The 23,558-nt window shown below is 38.4% G+C and overlaps 1 protein-coding gene across 3 annotated transcripts in view; it reads left to right on the top strand.

Moving 5' to 3' along the window:
* ELOVL7 (ELOVL fatty acid elongase 7) overlaps positions 1–23,558 on the top strand; it is a 44,509-nt gene that overhangs the window by 16,736 nt on the left and 4,215 nt on the right. For all 3 annotated transcript variants that reach the window (XM_081943758.1, XM_081943756.1, XM_081943757.1), the window contains exons 2-6: positions 5,893–6,023; positions 9,730–9,920; positions 14,189–14,269; positions 15,625–15,681; positions 17,313–17,418. In XM_081943758.1, coding sequence (XP_081799884.1) covers positions 5,960–6,023; positions 9,730–9,920; positions 14,189–14,269; positions 15,625–15,681; positions 17,313–17,418 — 499 coding nt within the window. In that variant the 5' untranslated portion in view covers positions 5,893–5,959. The remainder of the gene's footprint in view (positions 1–5,892; positions 6,024–9,729; positions 9,921–14,188; positions 14,270–15,624; positions 15,682–17,312; positions 17,419–23,558) is intronic.

The following is a 23,558-nucleotide window of genomic DNA, read 5'->3' as shown; positions in this document are numbered from 1 at the left end:
TGTTATATATTCCTGCTTTATTTATCGAACCACTGTTTATATTGTCTAGTTATGCTTATCCTCAACAACTGAATTGTACTGCCAAGAAAATACAGCTTCCTTCAAAGGAGTTTGAGGCTGCATTCTCCACACATTACTGCCAAATTTAATCAACTATAAAAAAAGAAATAGAATATTTAGGAAATTAGGCTGCTGTATTTTATCCAGTTTTTTCCCAACCTGGGTGTCCATAAATCATACCTCCCTCTCCCTCTCCCTCCCCCTCCCAATGTTCCCTCTAATTTTTTTTCAATGTGAGCAGAAAAGTATAGTGTTTGAGCGGCACATTTTCATGCCTGAGCACCTGAACTTTTTTCACAGATGTCACCTAAGACAACAACGAAATCAGTATTATTTGAAACTCAAAGTTATGTTTCTTCAAGGTACCCGCTTAATTAAAAGTGTTATATAGTATCACTTAACAACGCTCCTGCTTAGCAACCAAAATGTTGGCTCAGAAACTCTGGCATTTGAAGCACGCAAGTCTTAAAGCTGTCAAGTTACAAGATCCTTGCACCCCTAATCCTTTAGGGAAAAAAAATCCCAGGGGTCTTCAAACCTGACAGCTTTAAGACTTGTGGACTTCAACTCCCAGAATTCCTCCTCCAGTCATGTTGGCTCAGAAACTCTGGCATTTGAAGTGTGCAAGTCTCAAAGCTGTCAACTTACAAGACCCTTGCTCCCCTAACCCTTTAGAAAAAAAGACCCCAGGGGTGTTCAAACTTGACAGCTTTTAAGACTTGTGGACTTCAATTCCCAGAATTCCTCCTCCAGTCCTGTTGGCTCAGGAACTCTGGCATTTGAAGCATGGAAGTCTTAAAGCTGTCATGTTACAAGACCCTTCCACCCCTAGAAAAAAAATGCAGAGGTCTTCAAACCTGACAGCTTTAAGACTTGTGGACTTCAACTCCCAGAATTCCTCCACCAGTCATGTTGCAGTGACGTCATCTGCGTGGATCTGCTCCATCTTTGGTTTCTTCATCGTAGGCAGGGCTGCTGCTGAAGATGCTGACGAGCTGCCACCAGAATAACTGCTGCTACCTCCTCCTCCTCCAACAGCACCACCACATTTGCACCTGAGCTCAGCGCCACATTACCCCTGCCCCCTCCTCCTCCTCCTCCTCCTCCGTGCTTTCAAGGAGCCATGAGGCTTTTTTCCCCCTGCTCCCCCCCCGCCTTCCTATTGGCTCCTGCAGCCTCATGGCTCCTCAAAAGCACGGCGAAGGAGGAGGGGGCAGGGGTAACGCGGCGCTGAGCTCAGGTGCTCCGTGCGGAGGGGAGCCGGCGCTGCCACACGCGGGGATGCCGGCTGGAGCTTTGGTGGCTTTAAGTCAGCCGCAGCGCCGGGCGCCAAATCCGGCAGTGCTGTTAGAGTAGGAGGAGGAGGTGGCAGCAGTTATTCCGGTGGCGGCGGGGGCTTTGGGGCTTCACAACTACCCTCAGTCGCCCCGTGCTCATCAAAGCAAGTCCATGGAAGTCCTTTGCGGGTGGCCCATTCTAGCTGCCTGCAAAGGACCTCCCCAGCTTCCGGAGCCTGTGGCAATAGAAATCACTGCGCGGCAGTTGAAAACTGCTGCACGGTGTTTTCTTGCCACGTGCGCAGCCGTGCAGCCGCGCACCTTAGAGGAAACATTGCTCCCTCCCCCCTCTCTCTCCCTCTCCCTCTCCCGCCCTCTTGTTTTTATCCACACTGCAGAGATGGGATGAAATAAGATATTATGATTTTGGTACTTGGGTCAGTCTTTGGAACCCACATACATACAGAATTGTATAATGATATCATGCCATTTGTGGAGTCATTCTTGCTATAGATACAGGTAGTCCACAACTTATAATAGTGCATTTAGGAACTGTTTGAAGTTACAATGGCTCTGAAAAAAGTTATTTATGACCATTTTTCAAACTTACAACTGTTGCAGCATCCCCATGGGCATAAGATCAAAATTCATTTGATTGACGCTTGCCTCATATTTATGATGGTTGCACTATCCCAGGGTCATGTGATCACCTTTTGTGACTTTCTGACAAGTTAATATGGAAGCCAGATTCACTTAACAGCCGTGTTAAGTAGCCGCAGTGATTCAGCTAACAAATGTGCTAACAAAGGTCATAAAATGGGGCAAAACTGATTTAACAAATGTCTCACTTAGCAACCGAGATTTTGGGCTTAGTTATGGTCATAATTGGAGGACTACCTGTACTACTCTTTGTAAAAAGCACATATAATTCTATAGAAAACATGAATTCTTGTTATTAACTCCTGATCTTAAGTGTGTTTGTTATGTGTATCTGACAAAATTAAGGTGAAAGGATAAAACCTCTTGAGCTTAAACAATTGTTCCAACTTCATAAGGAGTTGTTCGAGCTCTAATGGAAATGGGCTAATGCTATTCCAACAACTCCAGGTAAGCTTTAAGTTAAGAATCCTTCTAGAATGATTACAACATTTCCGGTAACACTGAAATAGATGTTTTGAATTTCAAACAGAATGTTTCAAAACTTGAAATGTTTCAATCTTAGAACATTCTGTACATCTCAGCATGGAAATTCAAAAATGCAAGGTGAAACCTATACAATAAGATCTTCAGCAAATCAGTAGGAACACATCCTACAAAAGAATCAAATGTCTAGGTAAGAATGTGAAACTTGGGTATTATCCTTATCCCTTCCTAGCCAGCCATATTCAGCTGTTTAACTCCAGAATGCAATTGCTCAATAAATTTCATACATTTGCTTACACAACGATCAAGGATAAAGAGAAACCACACATCTTGCAGTCTTATTCTCCTGGGTTTGGTGTTAAACATCTGAAGTATTTTTTTAAAAAGAATGTTCCATTCTGGAACTTGCTAGTGGAGTTTTGTTAGATGCGAATAAACATAGGAAACAATTTAAAAGTTGAAATTTTCCACAGCTGTGTTAGATGTTACCTATCTTGTGAGCTATTTTATGTTTTCCACAGGAGCAAGAGACTATATAAATATCTTGTGTTTCTTTGTCTTTTTAGTTATTATATGAAAGTATAATACTTTCTGCAAAGGGTTTCATTTTCTGTGTCCTTTATGAAAAAGTACCTTTTAGCTGGAGTATATGCTTTTACTTGTTTAGGGAAAAGAAAAAGAAGGGAAGCACCAGCAAATTGTACTGCTGTCTCAGCATTTCTATGGAATTTTTGAAGTAAGCCTAATTTGGAGATTTGGAGATGATGCAGAATTTATATTACCGTGTTTCCCCGAAAATACAACAGGGTCTTATATTCTTTTACTTACAAAATATGGCCTTGGGCTTATTATAGGGGAGGGCTTATTATAGAGGAGGGCTTATTGTTTTGGGGTTGCCAGGCGGCTGCTCCTTTGCGAACTGGCTCCTGAAGAGCCAGGCACAGCCTCAGGGGTGAAGCAGCCATGAGGTGACCAAGCTCACGAGCAACCGCCCAGCAAACCCCCTCTCCAGCCGGGCAGAGCACCATTCATTGACCTAGGGGGTATCCCTAAGGCGCCAAGCCAAGTGGCACGCTGCTCGCTCTGCCCACTTCCCAGCTCCTGGGGCTTGGCACATTAGGGATACCCCCTAGGTCAGTGCATGGAGGTCTGCCTGGCTGGAGAAGGGGGTTGTACGAGCGCCTGTTCCACTCCCAGTAGGTATGCCTCCTAGCCTCAACATGTCCGGACCCAGCTCTCCCTGCAGCTGCCGCCGCCGCTGCTGCACTCCGAGCATAATGTCTTCTCCGGTTCCAAACTCCAAAACTCAGCTGCCGAGTCTTCTAGCAGCGGTCTCTCTAAAAGTGCGCTCTATGGTTGTGGGCTGGCTGCTGGAAGACTCTCTGTCCGGAAGACTCTCTTACAGAGAGTACTTCTAGCTTTAAATTCTTATTTATCAATGAATAGTAGAGAAATCTTCTAGAAGAATCTAGGATTTCTTACAATTCATGGAAATAAAGATTTCCATCGTGTTTATATTAATCTGATATCTGTCTGCCGTAAATGCATAAGTCCATTTATATGCTAAATGTAAGATGTTAAATATTAAAGTTGGCTGGACACAGGTATTCAGCTGGAGGATTCTGCTGGAGGACTCTGCCAGTTAGGTATCTTGAGCAGCGGTGGGATTCAAATTTTTTTACTACCGGTTCTGTGGGCATGGCTTGGTGGGCGTGGCTTGGTGGGCGTGGCAGGGAAAGGATACTATAAAATCTCCATTCCCTCCCCACTCCAGGGGAAGGAGTCTGCAAAATTGCCATTCCCTGCAAGAAGAACGAAGGTTGAATTTTGGACCAGACTACTCAGTGTAGAATTGGTGGTGTGTCAAGGAGCCTGGCTTTTAAAGGTCTTGAGACAGGGAAACTGCATTGAGGGAATCTAGTGACCTCAGGCAGGTCTATCATCAAAAGAACTCCAAGTGTGAGTGGAACTGGAATAGCTGTCTTGGGTGAGAAAATGTATTCATTTTAGGTATCGCCCAACTCCAAACTGACTCTGGGCAGCATACAATCAAGGCAGCAGAATAAAAATAGAATATAAGATTTAGTACATAAAAAAATAAGAACCAGCTAGCCACACCCATATACAATGTGACATGGAATCCAAAGCTGGGAGAGAATCACTAATGAGGGGACTAAAGCTGCATACACTAGTTAATATGATTACTGGGTGTTTGTGGAGGTTGGAAAATACTTAGTGGTATTTGATTGAGTTGTGACATTACATTTAATTGGCATCACTAAATTGCTAATTTCCAGTGGGGCTGAGTGAAAACAGCTATTTTGGAGAGCTTTTGGAGATAAATAAGCATGTGCCATTGGGTTGTGAGTTTTAATTATTTGTTACAGTAGTGCTGATTTTAGTTCATCCAAATGATTGCAGTTGAATATACAATGACTCAGATGAGATGAGATGAGATGAAACATACATTGCCTTACTAGGAGGGCATGTACACTGAATGGCATTTGTATAGCAAGTGGACTGAGACAGTAGAGCGAACTGTTGGCAAATAGTGAAAAATATTTAATTCTTGGAGAATTGTTTTTCCAATAGTGGTAGTTTAAGTAAAGGTATAAAGTTTCACTAATTTCAAAAGGTGTATGAATGAAAGGAACAAGTTTCTTGTTCCTTATCATAGCAATATGAAAACTTAGCATTTGCTAAATTGCAATTGTAGATAAATATGGCAAGTGTTAACTTGGTCACATTTTTATGCATTATTGCATTATTGTTATTGTCTTTTAATGTATATTAATACTATAATATTTAATATTGCATCAGTATAATATATTGTAGATTGCATAGCTAAGTAGAATTGAGAGGGTATATCAATTTCATGCTGTAAATAAACATACTACGGAATTTTAATCACACAATTTTGTTCCTGAGAAAAATGGATTTTTTTTTACTGTTTAAAGTAAAAAAAAAATCAAATATAAGAAAAACTGTGTTTAAATTTTTATAACCTCATTGCCCAACTTCTTCATAACTTCAGCAGAGAAAAATGGGAAAATCGAATTTGATAAATGTAGAAATGGTTTTCAGTGTATTGTAGTAGTAGAATTCTGAATACTATTGATAGTATTATTTGAATTATTCAATTATTCAAATTGTTCTTTGCTTTAGTTACAGTCATGAAGTTGATCTTCATTTTGGTTCTGGTCATTAATTAAGGTTTATTTCTGGAAAATGTTTCTTGGAATTGTATTTCTAAGAGCATAAGGACAGAACATAACGTGACTACATTATTTACATGGGGAATGAACTGCTTAAGGCAGAAAACAGTATTATGCAAATATTGTAAATTCATAACAATCATCTACTTGATTTTATAAATTCTGAAAAAAACTTACCATTCCTTTTTTTCTTACAGATTTCATAACATATACTAACCTGTTTGCCTTCAGGAAGAATCCTGAATCCTATGTACTTTTGTGAAAATGGCATTGTCCAATTTGACTTCGAAGGCTGTACTGATTTATGATAACTGGATTAAAGATGCTGGTATGTCCTCTTCTTGATAACGTTCTCTTAATTGTGTAATATATCTCATTATACTTTAAGCATGTAACAACTCAAACGTAAATAATGCTTCAAGATATTTTTATGGAAACATGAAGAGCGAGAGCAGTGAAACTTAGTTCTTCACAAATTTCTTCATTTTTAGTATATTCTATTTGCATATAGTGTAACTTTTTTAAAGATGCTACTTCAGCATATATTTTAACATTGTTTTTGAGAAGAGGGAGATGGAAATGATATATCTTTAAAAGATTCTAGTTAAGAGTTGTGCATTAAGCTAAAAACGTAAGAATGATTAATGTAAGGATGATAAAATGATCTAACTGGCATGTTATAGCAATAGCATTTAGACTTATATACCTCCCCATAGTGCTTTACAGCACTCTCTCGGTGATTTACGTAGTCAACAATCTGGTTCCTCATTTTACCGACCTCAGAAGGATGGAATCAACCTTGAGCCAGCCAGGATTGAACTTCTGGATGTAGACAGAGTTAGCCTGCAATTCTGCATTCTAACCACTGCACCACCAGAGCTCCCACTCTTATTCCCAGTGAATAAGATAAGGCAATGTAATATTTGTTCTGTTTACTGTAAACATAGCTAACGGGCAACAGTCTTAAGGTGTTGACTTATTTCTCATTTCTCACTAGCAACCAATAGTATCCTTTAAGGAACCATATCAAGATGCTGAATCTAACCCTGGCATTTTCTAATAAGTCTCCTCTCATGCCTGCCCCCAAAACATTCATTCAGAAAATAAAAAAGGTGACACAGCGGAACAGGGAATATTTATATTCAAAATACATAAATAGTTTTGTTTTTGGAAGCATGGGCGTTTACATGGTTTAGCAAATAAAATAATGATTATGATGGCATTCTGATATTCCTTGTGATTGCCTTAATTTTTAAAAGCAGGTATAAAAAATATGCAATGCTATTGTTTTAGTACTTATGCATTATCACATTCTTTCATGAATCAGTTTTTAGCCACTGAACTGATGACTGTTGGTGCATTTGGAAAGGTAGGGATTGAAATAACAAGTGGCCCTCAGTAGCTTATTAAACCTTGTAAAAGAATTGAAATAAAGAAGGTAACTGAGAACTGAAATAGCTTCAGGTCACAATGCAAAACTAAATGTTCCCACTCATCAATGGCTATCTGTCATTAAAACATAAGACTTCAAAGAGAAAAGTGTTCTAATCTAACAGGCTTTATGGAAGAAGCATTGTATATAGGAAAATGTATACCCTTTGCCTTTGGCCATTTAAAACATGGAGCAACATTTGTGGGAACTTTTTTCTGAATTCCCATTAGGATGGATCAATTGCTTTCTCAACACTACTGGCCATGATTGGAATAAGGGTTGGCTTCAGAATTAAGAGTATCCTGGCCAACAGCAAAAGAAAGTTGAAGGATAGGGTAGTGATTTTAGATTCAGAATAAAAGACATTTGGCTTCAGAAAGATTAAAATATTACATACAGGTTTAATACAGCAAGTGTTAAAGTGTGATGAGAGTCAAAGCATTAGAAGTAGGAATTAAAAAATATAATTTATTTCTAAAATTATTAAACGTGCGCTTTAGATAAGAACATTTGAAAAGAGAAAACCCCCAGAGCTATACAAATTCAGTCATCTTTCTTTTTATTAAATACTGTTTACAATGTCTTCATCTTTTCTAATATTTTTATCTTAACAACATTTTCTCCATTTGACATTGGCTGGGTTTACATGTTAGGCTAATATATAAAGTAATTATGTGTGATGTGTGAAACTAGTAAATAATTCCAGTGGTTTCTGGTGATTAGAATTTTCTTATCTTTGTCCTGTTCATCCTTTCCCTCCCTCTAATATTTGACTCTTATTTATATTGGCTTTTTAAAAATCACTATGACTATTTGCATTGTTTACAAATAATATTGAATTTGAATAGAATGCAGAATTTGTAGCGACGTTGATATCCCATAGTCTCTTTAAGTTAATATTTTCTTAAAATATTTCTTTATGGACATTGGGCAGCATACAATTTAACATGGTAGGAAGATTCAGTATTTTCTTCCAAGGTTTTCATTGCATTGCCACAGGTGTGACAGAGGAGTTGAAAACATAAATATCTGCCATGATTTCACTTCTATCTGCCTGATGTTCTTTAGCTTAATCTCACTATATATAAACGCAAAAACACTCACACAGATATCACGAAATCTCCAGAATCGTAAGGCCTACAAACCTGAAATTTGGCACATATGTTCCTTTTGGCTTCTAGGTGCTCGGTAACAAAGAATTTTTTGAAATGACCATCAGAGCATTAGTATTTCTTCTATTATTATTAACATGCTCTGATACTAAGGAGTTAGACATTCTACTCCCCCTCCCAACCTGAAAACTTGGACTAGTCTTCAATAGATTTAAAGCCACGTTGACTAGGAATTCTGGGGTTTGAAATCCAACATATTGGGAGAGATTCAGCTATTCCTTTTCATCCAAAATGCCTCCATGACAAACATTGACCTCTTTTTCAATATCTCCAATATTTCTCTTTTTTACTCTTAAATTCATTTTTTTTCTGGCTTGGCCATCTTTTATATGAAAGAAAATTGCCAGAAAATTTTCTACAACTGATGAAAATTTGTGGTTAAATGATATAAATAGAGAGAGGGGGCGGTCTATAAATTCAATAAATGAAATGAAGAGAGATAAAAGTCATGCTTTACTTGAATATTATTCAAGTAAAGGATCCTTTTGAGCGCTCCGAAGGCTTCAGAGACCGTCCGGATGGTCCCTGAAGCCTTCGGAATGCTTAAAACCACCCTCCGAGCAACCCGGAAGTCACTTCCGGTTTGCTCGGAGGGTGGTTTTAAGCGTTCCGAAGGCTTCAGGGACCGTCCGGACGGTCCCTGAAGTCTCCGGAGGTCCTCCGGGGGGGCGGGGAAGGCTCCTTTCGCCCTCCCCAGGCTCCTATAAAGCCTCTGGAGCCTGGGGAGGGCGAAAAAAGCATGTAAAAATGGGGGGGTAATGCGTTGCATTATGGGTGCAGCACGCCCGCACACGACCCCCCTGCGCTCCCCCCACTTGTGGCACGCGAGCCAAAAAAGGTTCGCCATCGCTGATATAGATGAATGAGTTTTTCCATAAAAGAGAATATATGTAGCTTAGAGTTGAACTATGGAGTTCTTAATGTGCTAATAATGTTATCTAGTTGGGTAGTGAAATGTCTGCAAGCACACACCCAAGCTCAAAGAACATCATGAACGATATGAATTAGTTTTTGTATTGAAAACTATTGAATAGGCATAGATGAACTTTTACCTAGATCTTAAATATCTATAGGAGGTAGCAAATATTGCTAAATTAATAGAATAACTTTATGAGGAAGGAAAATATTTAACCGCTGTTTGTTCTAGTTATAATTCTCATGAAAATAGGTAATTTGTACATTCATACAAATATTTTAATAATTTCACCAGTTATGATTTTAGCTTTGGCTAAATGAGAAGCCATACATTGTGTAATGTATATGTGAAGTTTTTATATAAAGCAAACAAGAAACTTAAGATAAAAAAAACCTGTGCTTTTGAACTGGCAAACAGCCAGATTAGGTAGGCAATAATTTAGGTTAAAGAATATGCTTGTTATTTAAGTCAAAATCTAGACATATTAAAATACTTTTTAATATCTCTTTTCCAGATCCACGAGTTGATGGCTACCCACTCATGTCTTCACCTTTCCCACAAGCACTTATTCTTGGAACTTATATATATTTTGTCACTAATTTAGGGCCAAAGTACATGGAGAACAGAAAGCCTTTTGATTTGAGGCAATTAATGTTTGTTTATAACTTTGGCATAGTGGCTCTTTCAATGTATATAACATATGAGGTAAGTAGAAGATTGCTCATTTGTTCTAATAGAGGTGTACAAAGGATTTTCCTGAAATATTAATGATTTATGTAACTTAGGTATACAGAAATACTTTTGAAATCAAAACTACATTTTAGTTTCTCGGTATAGTGTGAACTGCTATGCATAATCTTCGTGAGATATGATCAGGGCTTATAAAATGAGTATTGCTTACTCTTTCTTCTATCACAGTCCTATAATGGGTCTCGTAGATAGCTTTGGATATAAACAAGTTAGAGACTACCCCAAAAAGAAATAAGGTGGGGATGAAACAAAAGAAAAAATGATTTAATTTCAACCTGAATAAAAAATATAATTAAATGCACTTTATAGGACTGTAATCCAGTCATATATTTAATTATTACAGTGATAATGCTATACAAACTCTGGAATACCCATTGCTTACAAAGACTCTAAGCAAACTTGGATCTTTGACATTCGAAGCCAATTCTTGGGAAAAAATATTATGGGATTTAACTTAAATAAAATTCTCCTTGTTTCAAATATGTATGTTCCCTTGGTAGTTCCAATGGTGCTTTTTCAAAAGGCAACTGGATTTTGTTTTCCTTTGAAGACCTTTTGCTTCTCATCCATTTGAGTATTAAATTTTACACATTTGAAGGCATTGTGTGGAAGAGTAAGTAAGGAAGTAAATCTTTATTACGGTCAAAGACCAGCAATACACATTAGTTTTTACCATATGTTAAAAAGTACTGACATTAAGATATAATTAAAAAGTATTGACATTACAAGTGGAAAATAACATACATGTTCTCAGATTGTTCGGATCACTCCCTGGTTTACCTGGGTGCAACGCCGTTAAGTATAGGAGTAAATACAATGGTCCAAAGATTGTTAGAGATATGTCCAGATAATTGGTACAAGATGGCAACTATACTTCTGTAGCCAATTTTTTTCTTATGAACATTGTAGCAGCACAGAACTTTGCCACTGCATACGTGGTAATCGGGTTAGTGTCCTGGAGGAGAAAGCCTAGATAAAAATTGTCTGCCCTCCCTGGCAATCTCTCTAATAAGGGGAGAATATGTGCAGACCTACAAGCTCTGTATAGCTCGCAGTGTAATAGAACATGTGAATGATCTTCCACTTCTCCTTTACCACATATACAAACTCGTTCTGCTATAGGTGTTCTCTTATACCTGCCCTGGAAGAGTGCTTGAAGGAAGAATGTTAAATCTGGCTCTGAAGAAAGCTATTCTTTGCTTTGGGAAAATCAGGTCATTTAGATATCTTGCCGATTCCCACACACCCTGTTTGATTCTGTGCCTACTGTGGAGAGGCAACCTATTTATTTCTTCTTGGAACTCCATGTCCTTCATTCGATTAATTACTACTTGCTTTGCTTGATCAAAGCCTAGGGACATTAAGAATAATGATGAGAGCCCATAAGAGCCCAGCTTGTGGTCAATTGCCTGTTTCCAGGGGGAGGGGAAATTGTCAGTCAACACTAGTGGAGACAGTCCCTCTGGAAAGAAATGCATTTTAAGCCAATGAATGATAATCATCTTCTAGGCTCTTACCTGAATTTGAGGCACGCCTGTCTCAATTCTTAACTGGGCATTTGGAGTTCCATTGGGTGCAGCTAAGATGGCTTGCAGGAATTTGGTTTGTATGGTTTCTAGCAAGTCTTTCTTTGCAAGGATTCCTGTTTGTGCCCCATATAGAATTTGTGGCAATGTTTTGGCCTCAAAAAGTTTTAAAGCAGCAGGTACTAACTGACCTCCACCTGTATAAAAGAAATGTTTAATTGCATTTGAGGACCTATTGGCTACTTGCAATGTATAATCCAGGTGTGCCTTCCATGTCCCTTGTGAGTGGAAAACCACCCCAAGGTATCTAAATGTTCTAACCTGTTCCAAACTATGTCCTTCTATTTTCCAGGAGTATTGGCTTGGTCTTTTAGCAAAAACTAAAATTTTTGATTTATCAAAGTTAAAAACCAGCTTGTTTTGCCTGCAATAGCTGAGTGTTGCCCTAATTGCTCTCTTCAGACCTACTGGGGTTTGTGAAATGATAGCGGCATCATCAGCATATAAGAGAATTGGCACTTTGTGTTGTGCTAGGTTAGGAGGATGGAAATCAGGGTTCTGTAAGAGATCGATCAGTGGATTAATATAGAAGTTAAAGAGGGAGGGGGGCAGGATGCAACCCTGCCGTACCCCTTTTTGTACCCTTACTGAGCCGGTAAAACTCCCTTGGGGATTACACCTCACTTTCAAGGTGGAATTGGCATACAATTTTTGTATGAGGAAGAGGAGGCGTTTATCGATAGTGGTGCATTTTAATTTCTCCCAGAGGGTGATCCTGGATATTGAATCAAAGGCCTGCTTAAAATCAAGGAAGGCCACAAAGAGAGGATTTATATATATATATATATATATGTATGTATGTATGTATGTATGTATGTATGTATGTATGTATATATATATATATATATATATATATATATATATATATATATATATATATATATATATATATATATATATATATATATATATATATATATATATATATATATATATATATATATATATATATATATATATATATATATATATATATGTATTTGTGTTACAACCCCTGGTATGACTTTATTTATTTATCAGTACAATTACAACACATATATATATATATGTATATATATGTATTTTTGTACTAAATGGTGGAGTACCAAGATATGATCCACTGTAGATCTTCCTTCTCTAAAACCAGCTTGTTCATCTTTGATTATCCCCCCTGAAATTAGCCAATCTTGAAGTTTATAATTTAGGTGTTTGGCATACAGTTTACTAATAATGCTTAGAAGACTAATGGGTCTATAATTGCCTGGGTCATTTCTATTACCTTTTTTATAAATTGGTATGATAATTGCTACTCCCCAATCTCTAGGTATATGGCCTGTTTTATCTATAAATGTAAACAGTGATGCTAAAAGTGGAGCCCACCAACTAGCATTTTTTAAATTATTTCCGGCAGGACATTATCAGCCCCAGGTGCCTTATTAGCCTTTAGGGCTCCAATCAACCAGGATATCTCTTCTGGTGTAACAGGGGGCCAGTAAGGAGTTTGGTCCAAACTAGCTTGGCTCTCCTTGGTTACATAGTCAGGATCTGCATAAAGCTCCCTAAAATGCTCTTCCCAGGCATGAATCGGAACCTGATTTGTTGTAGGTAGGGGAGGTTTTCCCAATCCCCTGGTGATGTACCAAAAAAGGGATGTATTTTTTGTCCTGACTGCCGTAATTAGTCTATGCCAAGACTCCTTCAGAGCCGCACTTTTCTTTTCTTTTAGAAGGTTCTTATATTGAGCTTTCAGCTGCTTTAAGTAGTAAGTGTGATCCTCAAAGTGGGTGTTAGATACTTATACCAACTACAGTGGTTTCCATCAAGATCCTCTGTTCCGGCGGGAACAGAGGTTTAATCCTATTGGTCAAAGGGTCTGACAGCTCCCTATAAAAGGGCTGCTGTCAGACTCAAACCTTTGCTGGATTGTTCTTACTTGTTGTGTTATAATAAAGAGCTGTTGTTACCATTAAGCCTGTGTGTGCCTATCCATTACCCAATCTAACACTGGCGATGAAGGTGGGATTGGAAGGCAAATAGGCGAACCGAAAAGAGTGTACTGATCCAGCAAGTACATCCAGCCCGGAGCTCAGCGCAGCTTCGAGCAGCCATTTTTGAGCGACAAACTCAAAATGCCCTCAGAACACAAAATGGCCATGCACGCCCCACCGACTCCGTATGACCCAGTCACCGAGCACTCGGACTAAGCCTGTGTGTGCCTATCCATTACCCAATCTAACAGGAGACACTTTTACTTTTCTTGTATTCCATATTATATATCCTTTTTAGTTGCACGCAATCTCTATCGAACCATTTTTTGTTCTTTGAAACCGGCCTTTTTGAGTGAGCTAGTGATCTGTTACTGTTGTTTGGAAGAAAATCAGCCGGTTTTTATACATGCAATGCAGGCTGAATGCACATGTCACACTAAACTACTATAAGGTTTGTTTGTACTTTAATGGATTATATGAAGCCAGCCATTTATAGTTTATTCGGTTTTAAAAAAAAGTTCAGCAAATCTATACATAAAAAAGCACTTCCCTGGAGCTTTTTATAGCATTCATCAGTGCTGTGTATGGTGTGGTTTCTTCTTACTGTAATTTTTTATGCAATCCAATGATTTGTAAAAACTAAATATTACATTAAATTCTTTTCTTCTAGTTCCTCATGTCTGGCTGGGCCACAGGCTATACATTTCGCTGTGATATAGTTGACTATTCCAAGTCACCTATGGGGCTCAGGGTGAGTATTGTAATGATACTATTGTAATCCAAATTAGGGCTGTGTCTGGTCTTTCTACTGAGTTTGTAAAACTGAACAACAGGCCATAAAACAGGACCAGACCAGTTAGAAATCTATTCAATTTAATAAAAAGCAAGAGGTGACTTTTGTTTAGGCTTATGGGAATTTCTAAAAAAAAAATCCTATTATGTAGCTTCATGATTGTTGGAGTGAAAAATGACTTGATGGCACATTATCAGTCAATCAATTGTGTAGCTGTGTTTTTCTTTTATACCAAAGGCCAACCAGTGATGGGATTCAATTGTTTTTACTACGGGTTCTGTGGGCGTGGCTTGGTGGGCGTGGCATGGCTTGGTGGGCATGGCAGGGGAAAGATACTGTAAAATCTCCATTCCCTGCACGCTCCAGGGGAAGATTTTTATTTATTTTTTATTTATTTATTTATTAGACTTGTTAGCCGCTCCCTCTGCACGAAGGGACTCGGGGCGGCGTACAATAAATAAATCACATGTTACACGATTAGACATTACACGGTTAGACATTACACGGAGGAGGTATAAAATCACAACAATTGTTACAATACATAAAACAACAATAATAATAAGGTTAAACATTAAAATACCCCGATTTAAAATTTTAAAATGTAAAAAGTATAAAATTGCCAGGAGGATTGGAGATAGAACTATAGTTGAGCCAGGCCAGCTAGTTGGAAAAGGTGGGTCTTGAGTTTTGTACGGAAGGAGCGGAGGTCGGTAGTAATCCTAATGTCGGGGGGGAGGTCATTCCAGAGGGCTGGGCCCATCACAGAGATTGCTGCAAAATCCCCATTTCCTTCTGATCAGCTGGGACCCGGGAGGCAGAGAATAGATGGGGGCAGGGCCAGTCAGGGGTAGTATTTACCGGTTCTCCAGAACTGGTCAGAACCTTCTGAATACCCCTGCCCCCCAGGCTGAAGCAGAACCAGACTGCAGAACCAGTCTGAGCAGCCGTTCAGAACCAGTCTGAGCAGCCGTTCAGAACCAGATTGCAGAAGCAATGGGTGAGTGTGCACTTGTGGGCTGGTGGGCGCATGTGCCCAGCTCCATTTATGTGCACATGCCTGCTGCTTGCGCAGAATCATCCCCTTCCCCCATGCCAGTTTGCAAATCCATGAAGGTTGGAGACCACTGTTTTAGAGGCTTCACTGGATTCTACTTATTTCTGCCTCAGGGATAATCATATAGGGATATTTCAGTTTTCCTACAAAAGTGTCGAATGTCAGTTTAACGCTGTATATATAAAATATTCATCATGCCTAATAAAATGGAGAATTTTCATACAGTGTTGAATTTACTCAATGTTTTTGCTGTTTATAGATGGTTCGTGTCTGCTGGCTGTATTATTTTTCCAAATTCATTGAGTTGCTAGACACTGTGAGTATGATTATATAGTTTAATAAATATATTCTGGTCTGTGTACATAATAAAATACTGATTAATAAACAGTATCATATGTTTCAGGGATTTCTTTGTATATTGAGTATTTGTCATCTTTAGAAGAAATGTTAGATTGATACTACTGAATGGGTGAAAACTTTCTGGAAATTAGACGAATTGGTATTAAAAATCAGACAGCTAAGTTTCTCACTTTTCTTCTTTCACTGAGAATGGCCATGTCAAGATCTGCTCATTACTTATTCATAATAATGATGCTGTGCTTTACCCATATCTATAGATTTAATTGATAGAAAGTTTTGTCCAGTCTTCAAACTTAGCTCTTCAGATATCTTTGGACAAGTTTCAGAATTCCAAACCTGTGGTGAAATTTAAATATATATTTTTTACTACCGGTTCTGTGGGTGTGGCTTGGTAGGTATGGCAGGGGAAGGATGCTGCAAAATCTCCATTCCCACCCCAGTCCAGGGGAAGGATACTGCAAAATCTCCAATCCCACCCCACTCCAGGGGGAAGGATATTGCAAAATTTCCATTCCCACCCCACTCTGGGGTCAGCCAGAGGTGGCATTTGCCGGTTCTCTGAGCTACTCAAAATTTCCACTCCAGAACCTGTCAGCATTTCACCCCATTCCAAACTGTGATTTCTGGGAGCTGTGTTCTTAATACCCCTAAAAGTGCTCTGAATGCAAACTGTAAATTTATCTAAGTGTTGTATTGAATATTAGAGTCAGGAAAAAACCAAATTGTGCAATCAAAGTCAGTGTGTGAGCCCTGAACCGAAACCCAAGAAGTTAGCAGAATAATTTCTGAAACAGAACATAAAAGTTTGTAGAAAATATGCATTGAAAAACATTTCAGTCATTGATAGATCATAACCTGAAATAAACAATATGGAACCATCATATGGAAAGTCAATTTCTTCAGTAAGGCACAAAATGATGACTCCGTTCTTGGATGGAAACCTATTACAAGCCTATTGTAGGCCTTGGTGTTTCTTATATAAAGAATATAATATAAAAGAGAGATCCAAAGACTTCTAGAAGATCCTTTGGCTCTGTATTAATGTGAAACAATCTTTCCAATTTTTATTTCCCAATCCAGCTACTCCCAGCCTTATGAAATTGTTTTGAACTAGAGCTCTATATCATAGATTTATGATTTACATGCACTATTCAAGCGGTTTTAGGTGGGGCTGTGACTCTATTGTAGGGCATATTACTTTTATCCTTTATGAAAATAAAGGACACAGAATATACTGTATAGTTTAGCATATGAATGCCATAATTCCCAGTAGCACTAGCATCTATGGCTGATTGGGGGGGGGGGAATTCTAGATGCTGTAGAATCAACAAAATTGTAGGTTTTTAATAGCTGGGAATGACCTCTGCCAGAGATCATAGATAATTATGATAAGAAGGAGACAATACTTGTTAGCGGGACCAGTAGCCTGACTTGGTCTAAACCAGCTTTTTTTATTTTGAACCAATTACTTTGATTTTTGCAGGTATGCTAGCATTTGTAATTTATTTTCATCTGTAAAATGTAAATCAGATAACAAACTTTTACCTTTCTATTCACACTGCTCATTTTAAATATGATTCATTTCAGGTCTTCTTTATCCTTCGAAAAAAGAATGCCCAGGTGACATTCTTACATGTCTTTCATCATACAATCATGCCATGGACTTGGTGGTTCGGAGTCAAATTTGCTCCAGGTAGTCAAAACTTCAGATTTCAAGTTGAAGGGTGCCTTTAAATAATGACAGAGTTTTGTGGGCTGAGAGGAGTTGTGTCAACACTTGGCCAAATAACAAAACTAAGTATTCCATTTTGGGGGGTGCATTTGGTTTCTAAGTAGTTTACTTAGCTGTTGTTTTTTTTAAAAAAACAAACTGTCGTCTTCTTCTAGTTTGTATCAGGTTATTTAGGTGCACGATCTATTGTGAGCCAAATCAGAGCATCAGCAAATCCATAATTAAGCTGAAATCTATAAATCCTTGAAGTTCTTAATAGTGTTCTAGCAAAAAAATAAATAAAATGAGAAGAGAACAGGGAGCAGATAGAGAAAATAAAAAACTGTATGTCAAACAACATAAAGACTGTTTGAAACCTGCTTCTCCCCCACTCTTAAACTCATGTGCAAACAAGGTGAACTTAATGTAAAGATAATGAATATTTGAGAAAATGTTCTTAATGATACTACTGCTTTCTCTTTTGAGGAAAGAGCTTGTTTGAAAGAAAAGATGAAACAAAGAACGACTGTGTCTTTGTATAGAACTGGGAGAGGCAATTCTGTTATCTTACTAGAGAGTCTGAAAAATAAGGGAATAAGTGCTCCAGATAGAAAGCTCCTTGACTTCTCCTCCCTTCCCACTCTTTAATTCTGGCACTGTGAGGAAGGAAAGGGGAAAAAAAAGAAAGCAGAAATTAGGCAAGTAAGAAAAAATAATGTTTATGCCTACCTTCTTCCTTATGAGTTGTTTATAGTGGATAAGGAGGGGAGAATGGGTCTCTATCAGAGGTGGGTTCCTACTGGTTCAGACTGGTTCAGCCGAGTAGGTAGTAACTTGGCTGGCTACGCCTCTGAACTTGTTCTATCAGCAGCGCCCTAGCCGCTACCATCTTGTTTTTTGCTGCTGTGCATGCACAGAAGCATTTTTTTTACTACTGCGCATGCACGTGCAAAGCACGTACATGCACGAAGCGCGTCCCTGAACGAATCGGCAGCAACAGAAGCTAGAACCCACCCCTGGTCTCCATGATGCAAACACTAGCCTCTACCTATGGAGCAGTCCTGCAGTGTTCTCTCCCCCCTTCCAAGAGGCAGAATAGTATTACAACCCTATAGATTTTTAAGTCATTATTCTTGTATTATGAAAACAAATAATGACATTCAGACAATGGAATGAGAAAGATTATTATTGGCTGCATAATATATAATCAACTCAACTCAACTCATACTCCCTCTTTCCTTCAAAATAAATATCAAGTTTATCCTTCCTTATCAAAGCATATAGTTGTTCATATGTTTTCATAATATGGAAATTTTTTGATTTGCAAATCTTTGTGATTAGGTTTATGTCACTCAGTAAGCTGCTATTTATCCATGGTTTATTAAATAAATCATACTTTAGGTTTAACTCAATATGAGACATTCACATTATGATATGTAATTTCCTAGGGAAGGAAGTAAAGCTTAATGGAAGATCAAATTTGTGCAATAAAACTAAAATCTCGAGAGTCTTAGCAAATGAGTTTCCTTTGAAACATACTATATGAAATCAACACCTGTCTTAACTTTAGACAACGTTAAACTGAACTAACCTGCCGGAATAAATAACTGATTGTGGTTAGTAACCAATTAACAGCATAAAATTTAGGGAAGGCTGAGATGAGGGAGAAATTGCTTTAGTCTCTCATTCCTTATCTTCATTGTGATCTAAAACTGGTTGAATATAAGTTACCTGAGACTTTATTTATGTTGCAGTGTAAGGAAAATGTAATAGCATAGATTTTTTATCAGGAAAGGAATAGAATGTGTAATCTTTTTTATACTAGGCAGCTTGAAGAGAGATAAAATTAACTCTCCTAATAGCATAGTAACAGTATTGCTTCACAGAAAGAGTAGTTGAAACTTGAAAGCAACTTCCAGCGTAACTAGTGAATCAGTAACTGAGTTTAAACATGCTTGGGATAAACACTGGTCTATCATCTAACAAAAATTTTAAAAATGAATAAGATAAAAAAAAATAAGTTTAAAATAACAATAACAATTAATTGATTAAACAGAACAAAAACTCAAGGGGCAGATTCAAAGGACTACAGGGGCTTTTTCTGCCTTCAATTTTCTATATTTTTTCTGTTTTAAAATGATCAAAAATCCAGTTTAGGAATGCATGTAGCATAGGTTCAAAGTATGGGGGAAGATGGATTTTTAGCAATATGAATCCTCTAAAACAGATGCTCTGAAGAAGCTTCTTGGATGAGAAGTTAAATGTCTTCAAAGAAAAACCAGAAAGTCCAGTTGTCTCTTGAAAATGCATCTTTGGGACAACCATGACCTGGATGACTGAGAATCTCCATAGACATAAGTTGGGCTTATTGCGAGAGACTGACTGGCTCAAATTCATTCAGTGGGTTTTCATTGCAAATGTGGACTTGAAGCTGTTTCCTTATTATATTTTAGTCCAGTAATTTACCGTATTTTTTAGAGTATAAGACGCACCCAGAGGCTGAAAATCTGGGTGCGTCTTATACACTGAATACAGCATTTTTTGCCTCCTGAAACCCCACCCCCTTCACCAAAATGGCTGTGCAGAGCCTGTAGAAGGCTTTCAGAGAGTTCCTGAGGGCTGGGGAAGGCAGAAATGAGGGGGAAAATGGGCTGTGTTTTGATCAATTTTGTCCCCCCCAGCCCCCAGGTACACTCTATAAGCCTCCTAAAGGCTATCCATGCAAAAAAAAATTACAAAAAATGGGCCCATTTTCACGAAAAACAGGCGGTTTTGGGGAGGTTTGCAGAGTGCAAAAACTTTTTTTTTTAATTTGCCTCTTCAAAACCTTTGAGCGTCTTATATTCCGACAAATACAGTAATCACTATACTGTGGTGTAGCATATTATACAGTATGGCAAAAAGGAACCCATTGAATTTGTAAGTTATTTTTAACATATGACCCAAAGGAAGCATTCAACAATGCCTGTTTTATTTGATGTAGATAATAAAATTAGAAGGAACCTTAGAAATAATCTAGGCCCATGATGGAGAACCTATGGCACATGTACCAGAGGTGGCACGCAGAGTGCGCTCTGCTGGCACAGGCACCATCGCCCAAGGTCAGAACTCCATGTCATTTCTTTCATGAGCTCTTGTTTCCCTGCAAACGATGAAACAGAAGCTCACGAAAGAAAAAGATCTTACCTGTTGCCAGTGTTGGGATGCCCCGCCTCCCGCCAGCCAGCTGGTTTTCCGGTCTCTGCTGCGCATGCACACACATGTACACATTTGCACATGTCCATGAATGTGTGCGCACATGTAAGTGCATGCACATGTCTGCACATGCATTGGGCATGTGCGCATGTGCAGTTTGGGTACTTGGTGACTAAAAGGTTCGCCATCACTGATCTAGGCCATCTCTTTGTCCAATGCAAGAGTCACTAGATCTCTGAAGATCCTCCCAAGTTCTGTTTGAAGTGAAGTGCTCTGCTTTATGTTGCAGTTTGTTTTATTGATTAACAGATCAAACAGTCAGAAAATTCCTCTTGGCATATAACCTTGTCTACTTCCTTGTAGCTTTAACCCATTGGTTCTGGTTCTGGCCCTTGTGGTCCTAGATCAGCGGTTCTCAACCTGTGGGTCGGGACCTCTTTGGGGGTTGAATGACCCTTTCACAGGGATCGCCTAAGACCATCGGAAAATACATAGTTTTGATGGTCTTAGGAACCGAGACACCAATTTGATGGTTGGGGTTCACCACAACATGAGGAACTGTATTAAAGGATCGCGGCATTGGGAAGGTTGAGAACCACTGTCCTAGATAATAAGTTTACTCCCTTTTCTAAATGACTGTCCTTCAGGTATTTAAAGACTGGTTTCATATCTTCCCTCAGTTGTCTTTCCTCTCCTCAGACCCTTTAACCGTTCCTCATTTGACTTAGTTTCCAGACCCTTCATCATTTTGATAGCTCTCCTCTGAACTTGCGCCACCTTGTCTTTTGATGCCCAGAATTGTGCCAAGTGGAATCTGACAGAGTAGATTTTAACATTTATTTCCTGTGACTTGAACTCTGTGATCTTGTTAATATAGCCCAAGATAGAAATTGCCTTTTTCACTTGCTGAATCATGTTGCTGGCTCATGTTTGACTTTGATGTAAATACCTTCACACATTTCTGCCAAGTTGCTGGCAGGATTGCTGCTGGTTGATATTTTTTAAAGGTCCTATGTATCTTTTTTCCTAGTGGTCTTAAAGTCTTGTTCTAACAAGCGCAGCTGTCTTAAGCGGTAAAAGAGTCTGCCTAGAACAGTGGAAAATTCCTCTTTGCTGGAGGTTTTCAAACAGGCAGGTTGGTTATCTACCTAGGATGATTAAACTGAATCCTGTACAGGGGGTTGGACTAGATGACCTTGAACAGGGGTGTCAAACCTGAAGCCCGTAGGCCAGATGCGTCACACACTGGCTTTGACCAAACCCCCGTTTAGTGAAGAGAAAAAAAGTTGTGATACATCTCGGGATGCTGTGAGTTTGATACCCCTGACCTAGAAGGTCCCTTCCAAATTATATATTCTAGAATTCTATGAAGCCAAGGCCTCCCCCTCCAGTACTTATGCCTTTTACTATACCCATTTCTCCCCATTAAATTCTATTCATCTTAGTTCACAGTTGTAGTCTATCTAGAATATTTTGCGTTTCTTCTCTCCCCCCTCCCCTACTTTGTATTATCTGCAAACTTGATAAGTCTCTCCTTATATCTCTCCCTGGGAAACTGCAACTGTCATAAGTATTGAGTCAATTGCCAAGCATCTGAAATTTGATCACAGGACCATCGTCATAAATGTGAAAAATGGTGGTGTCGCTTTTTCACCGCCGTTATAACTTTGAATGATCACTAAATGAATTGTTGTAGTCAAGGATTACATGTAATTAATTTGTGGAATAAGAAGCTATTTGCTTTCAAGGACAAAAATAAAGCAAGTAGGGTGGTATTCTATTGTGCTCCTGCGGAGGGAGATCCAGCCAAAACATATCGGCAACAACAATGTGGGCAGCTTTGGTGAACAAGAGTCCTTTTCACCATATTACTATGCACAATCTGAAACAGATGACAAACATTAGTTAAAATGTGTGCCATAACAACTCTGTTCATGTTTCAGATACCATAACTGGTGATTGTTTTTTTTAAAAAAGCAGAACACTTAAAAAAATCCTTTTGACACTATGCATTTAAAATAATTGTTCATGAATGTTGTGGTAAGCTGATGCTGTAACAGACTTAAATAATGGTTTTGTCATCAGAGCTGCATGTGGAATTAGAGGAAAATAAATAACTTGCTGAACAAGATCCATGCAAATTCTTTAGGCACTGCTGCTTAACATTGCTCCAGTTTTAACTCGCTGTAGATTCTGCTATAGACTTCTGGTTTATTATTTCCCTTAGATTTGACGGATGATCTAATTAAAAGCTGCAGAAAATACATTCCATGCACTTTCTACTATTGCAGATTGAGTATAATCAATGTGGATTTTTCTGGACCAAACAGCAGCATTAGACATTTTGAAAAAATTTTCAAACCTGCAACAGCCATTCTTCAGGCATAATCATATAAAACACATCCACCCCAATCACTGATTCCAAACATTGGCTGTTCTCCCAGACTTGATGAAAACTAGTTAAAAATCCCAATTAAATAATGGCAACCAAATGCCAATTCTCCATAACTCAGAAGTTATTTCATCTTGGATTTAAAGACGTTCAACACTTACTAAAAAAACAAAAACAAAAAAACCCTTGAAATTGTTGCAGAAAATCAGGAGATTTGGACTGCGAGATCAAAAAATAGCTTTATTTGGCTATATGGTTCAGATAGAGATAACAATTTTCTAATATATGAACAGCGTTCTAATCCAAACACACATTTTTATATTGTATTCAAAGCATCAAAAACACGAACATTTGTATTTCCAGAGTTCAAATTTCCGGTTCAAGACTCAGTAAATGTGTAACAAAATAGAAGGGATAGATGGGGCCCCCAGGAAGACTTATAGTCTGAGTCTGTTTCATGTTATGTCCAAATCTCGCTTTATGTCCTGCCTTAATCCCCCCTTCAAGACTCTATTTTTAGCTGTAATTGAGTCTT

This window comes from Natrix helvetica, assembly GCF_964273705.1.
Source record: "Natrix helvetica genome assembly, chromosome: 2".
In the NCBI taxonomy this organism is placed as follows: domain Eukaryota; kingdom Metazoa; phylum Chordata; class Lepidosauria; order Squamata; family Natricidae; genus Natrix; species Natrix helvetica.
Note: the sequence above shows the minus strand (reverse complement) of the source record. Positions and strands in the feature narration are given on the sequence as shown.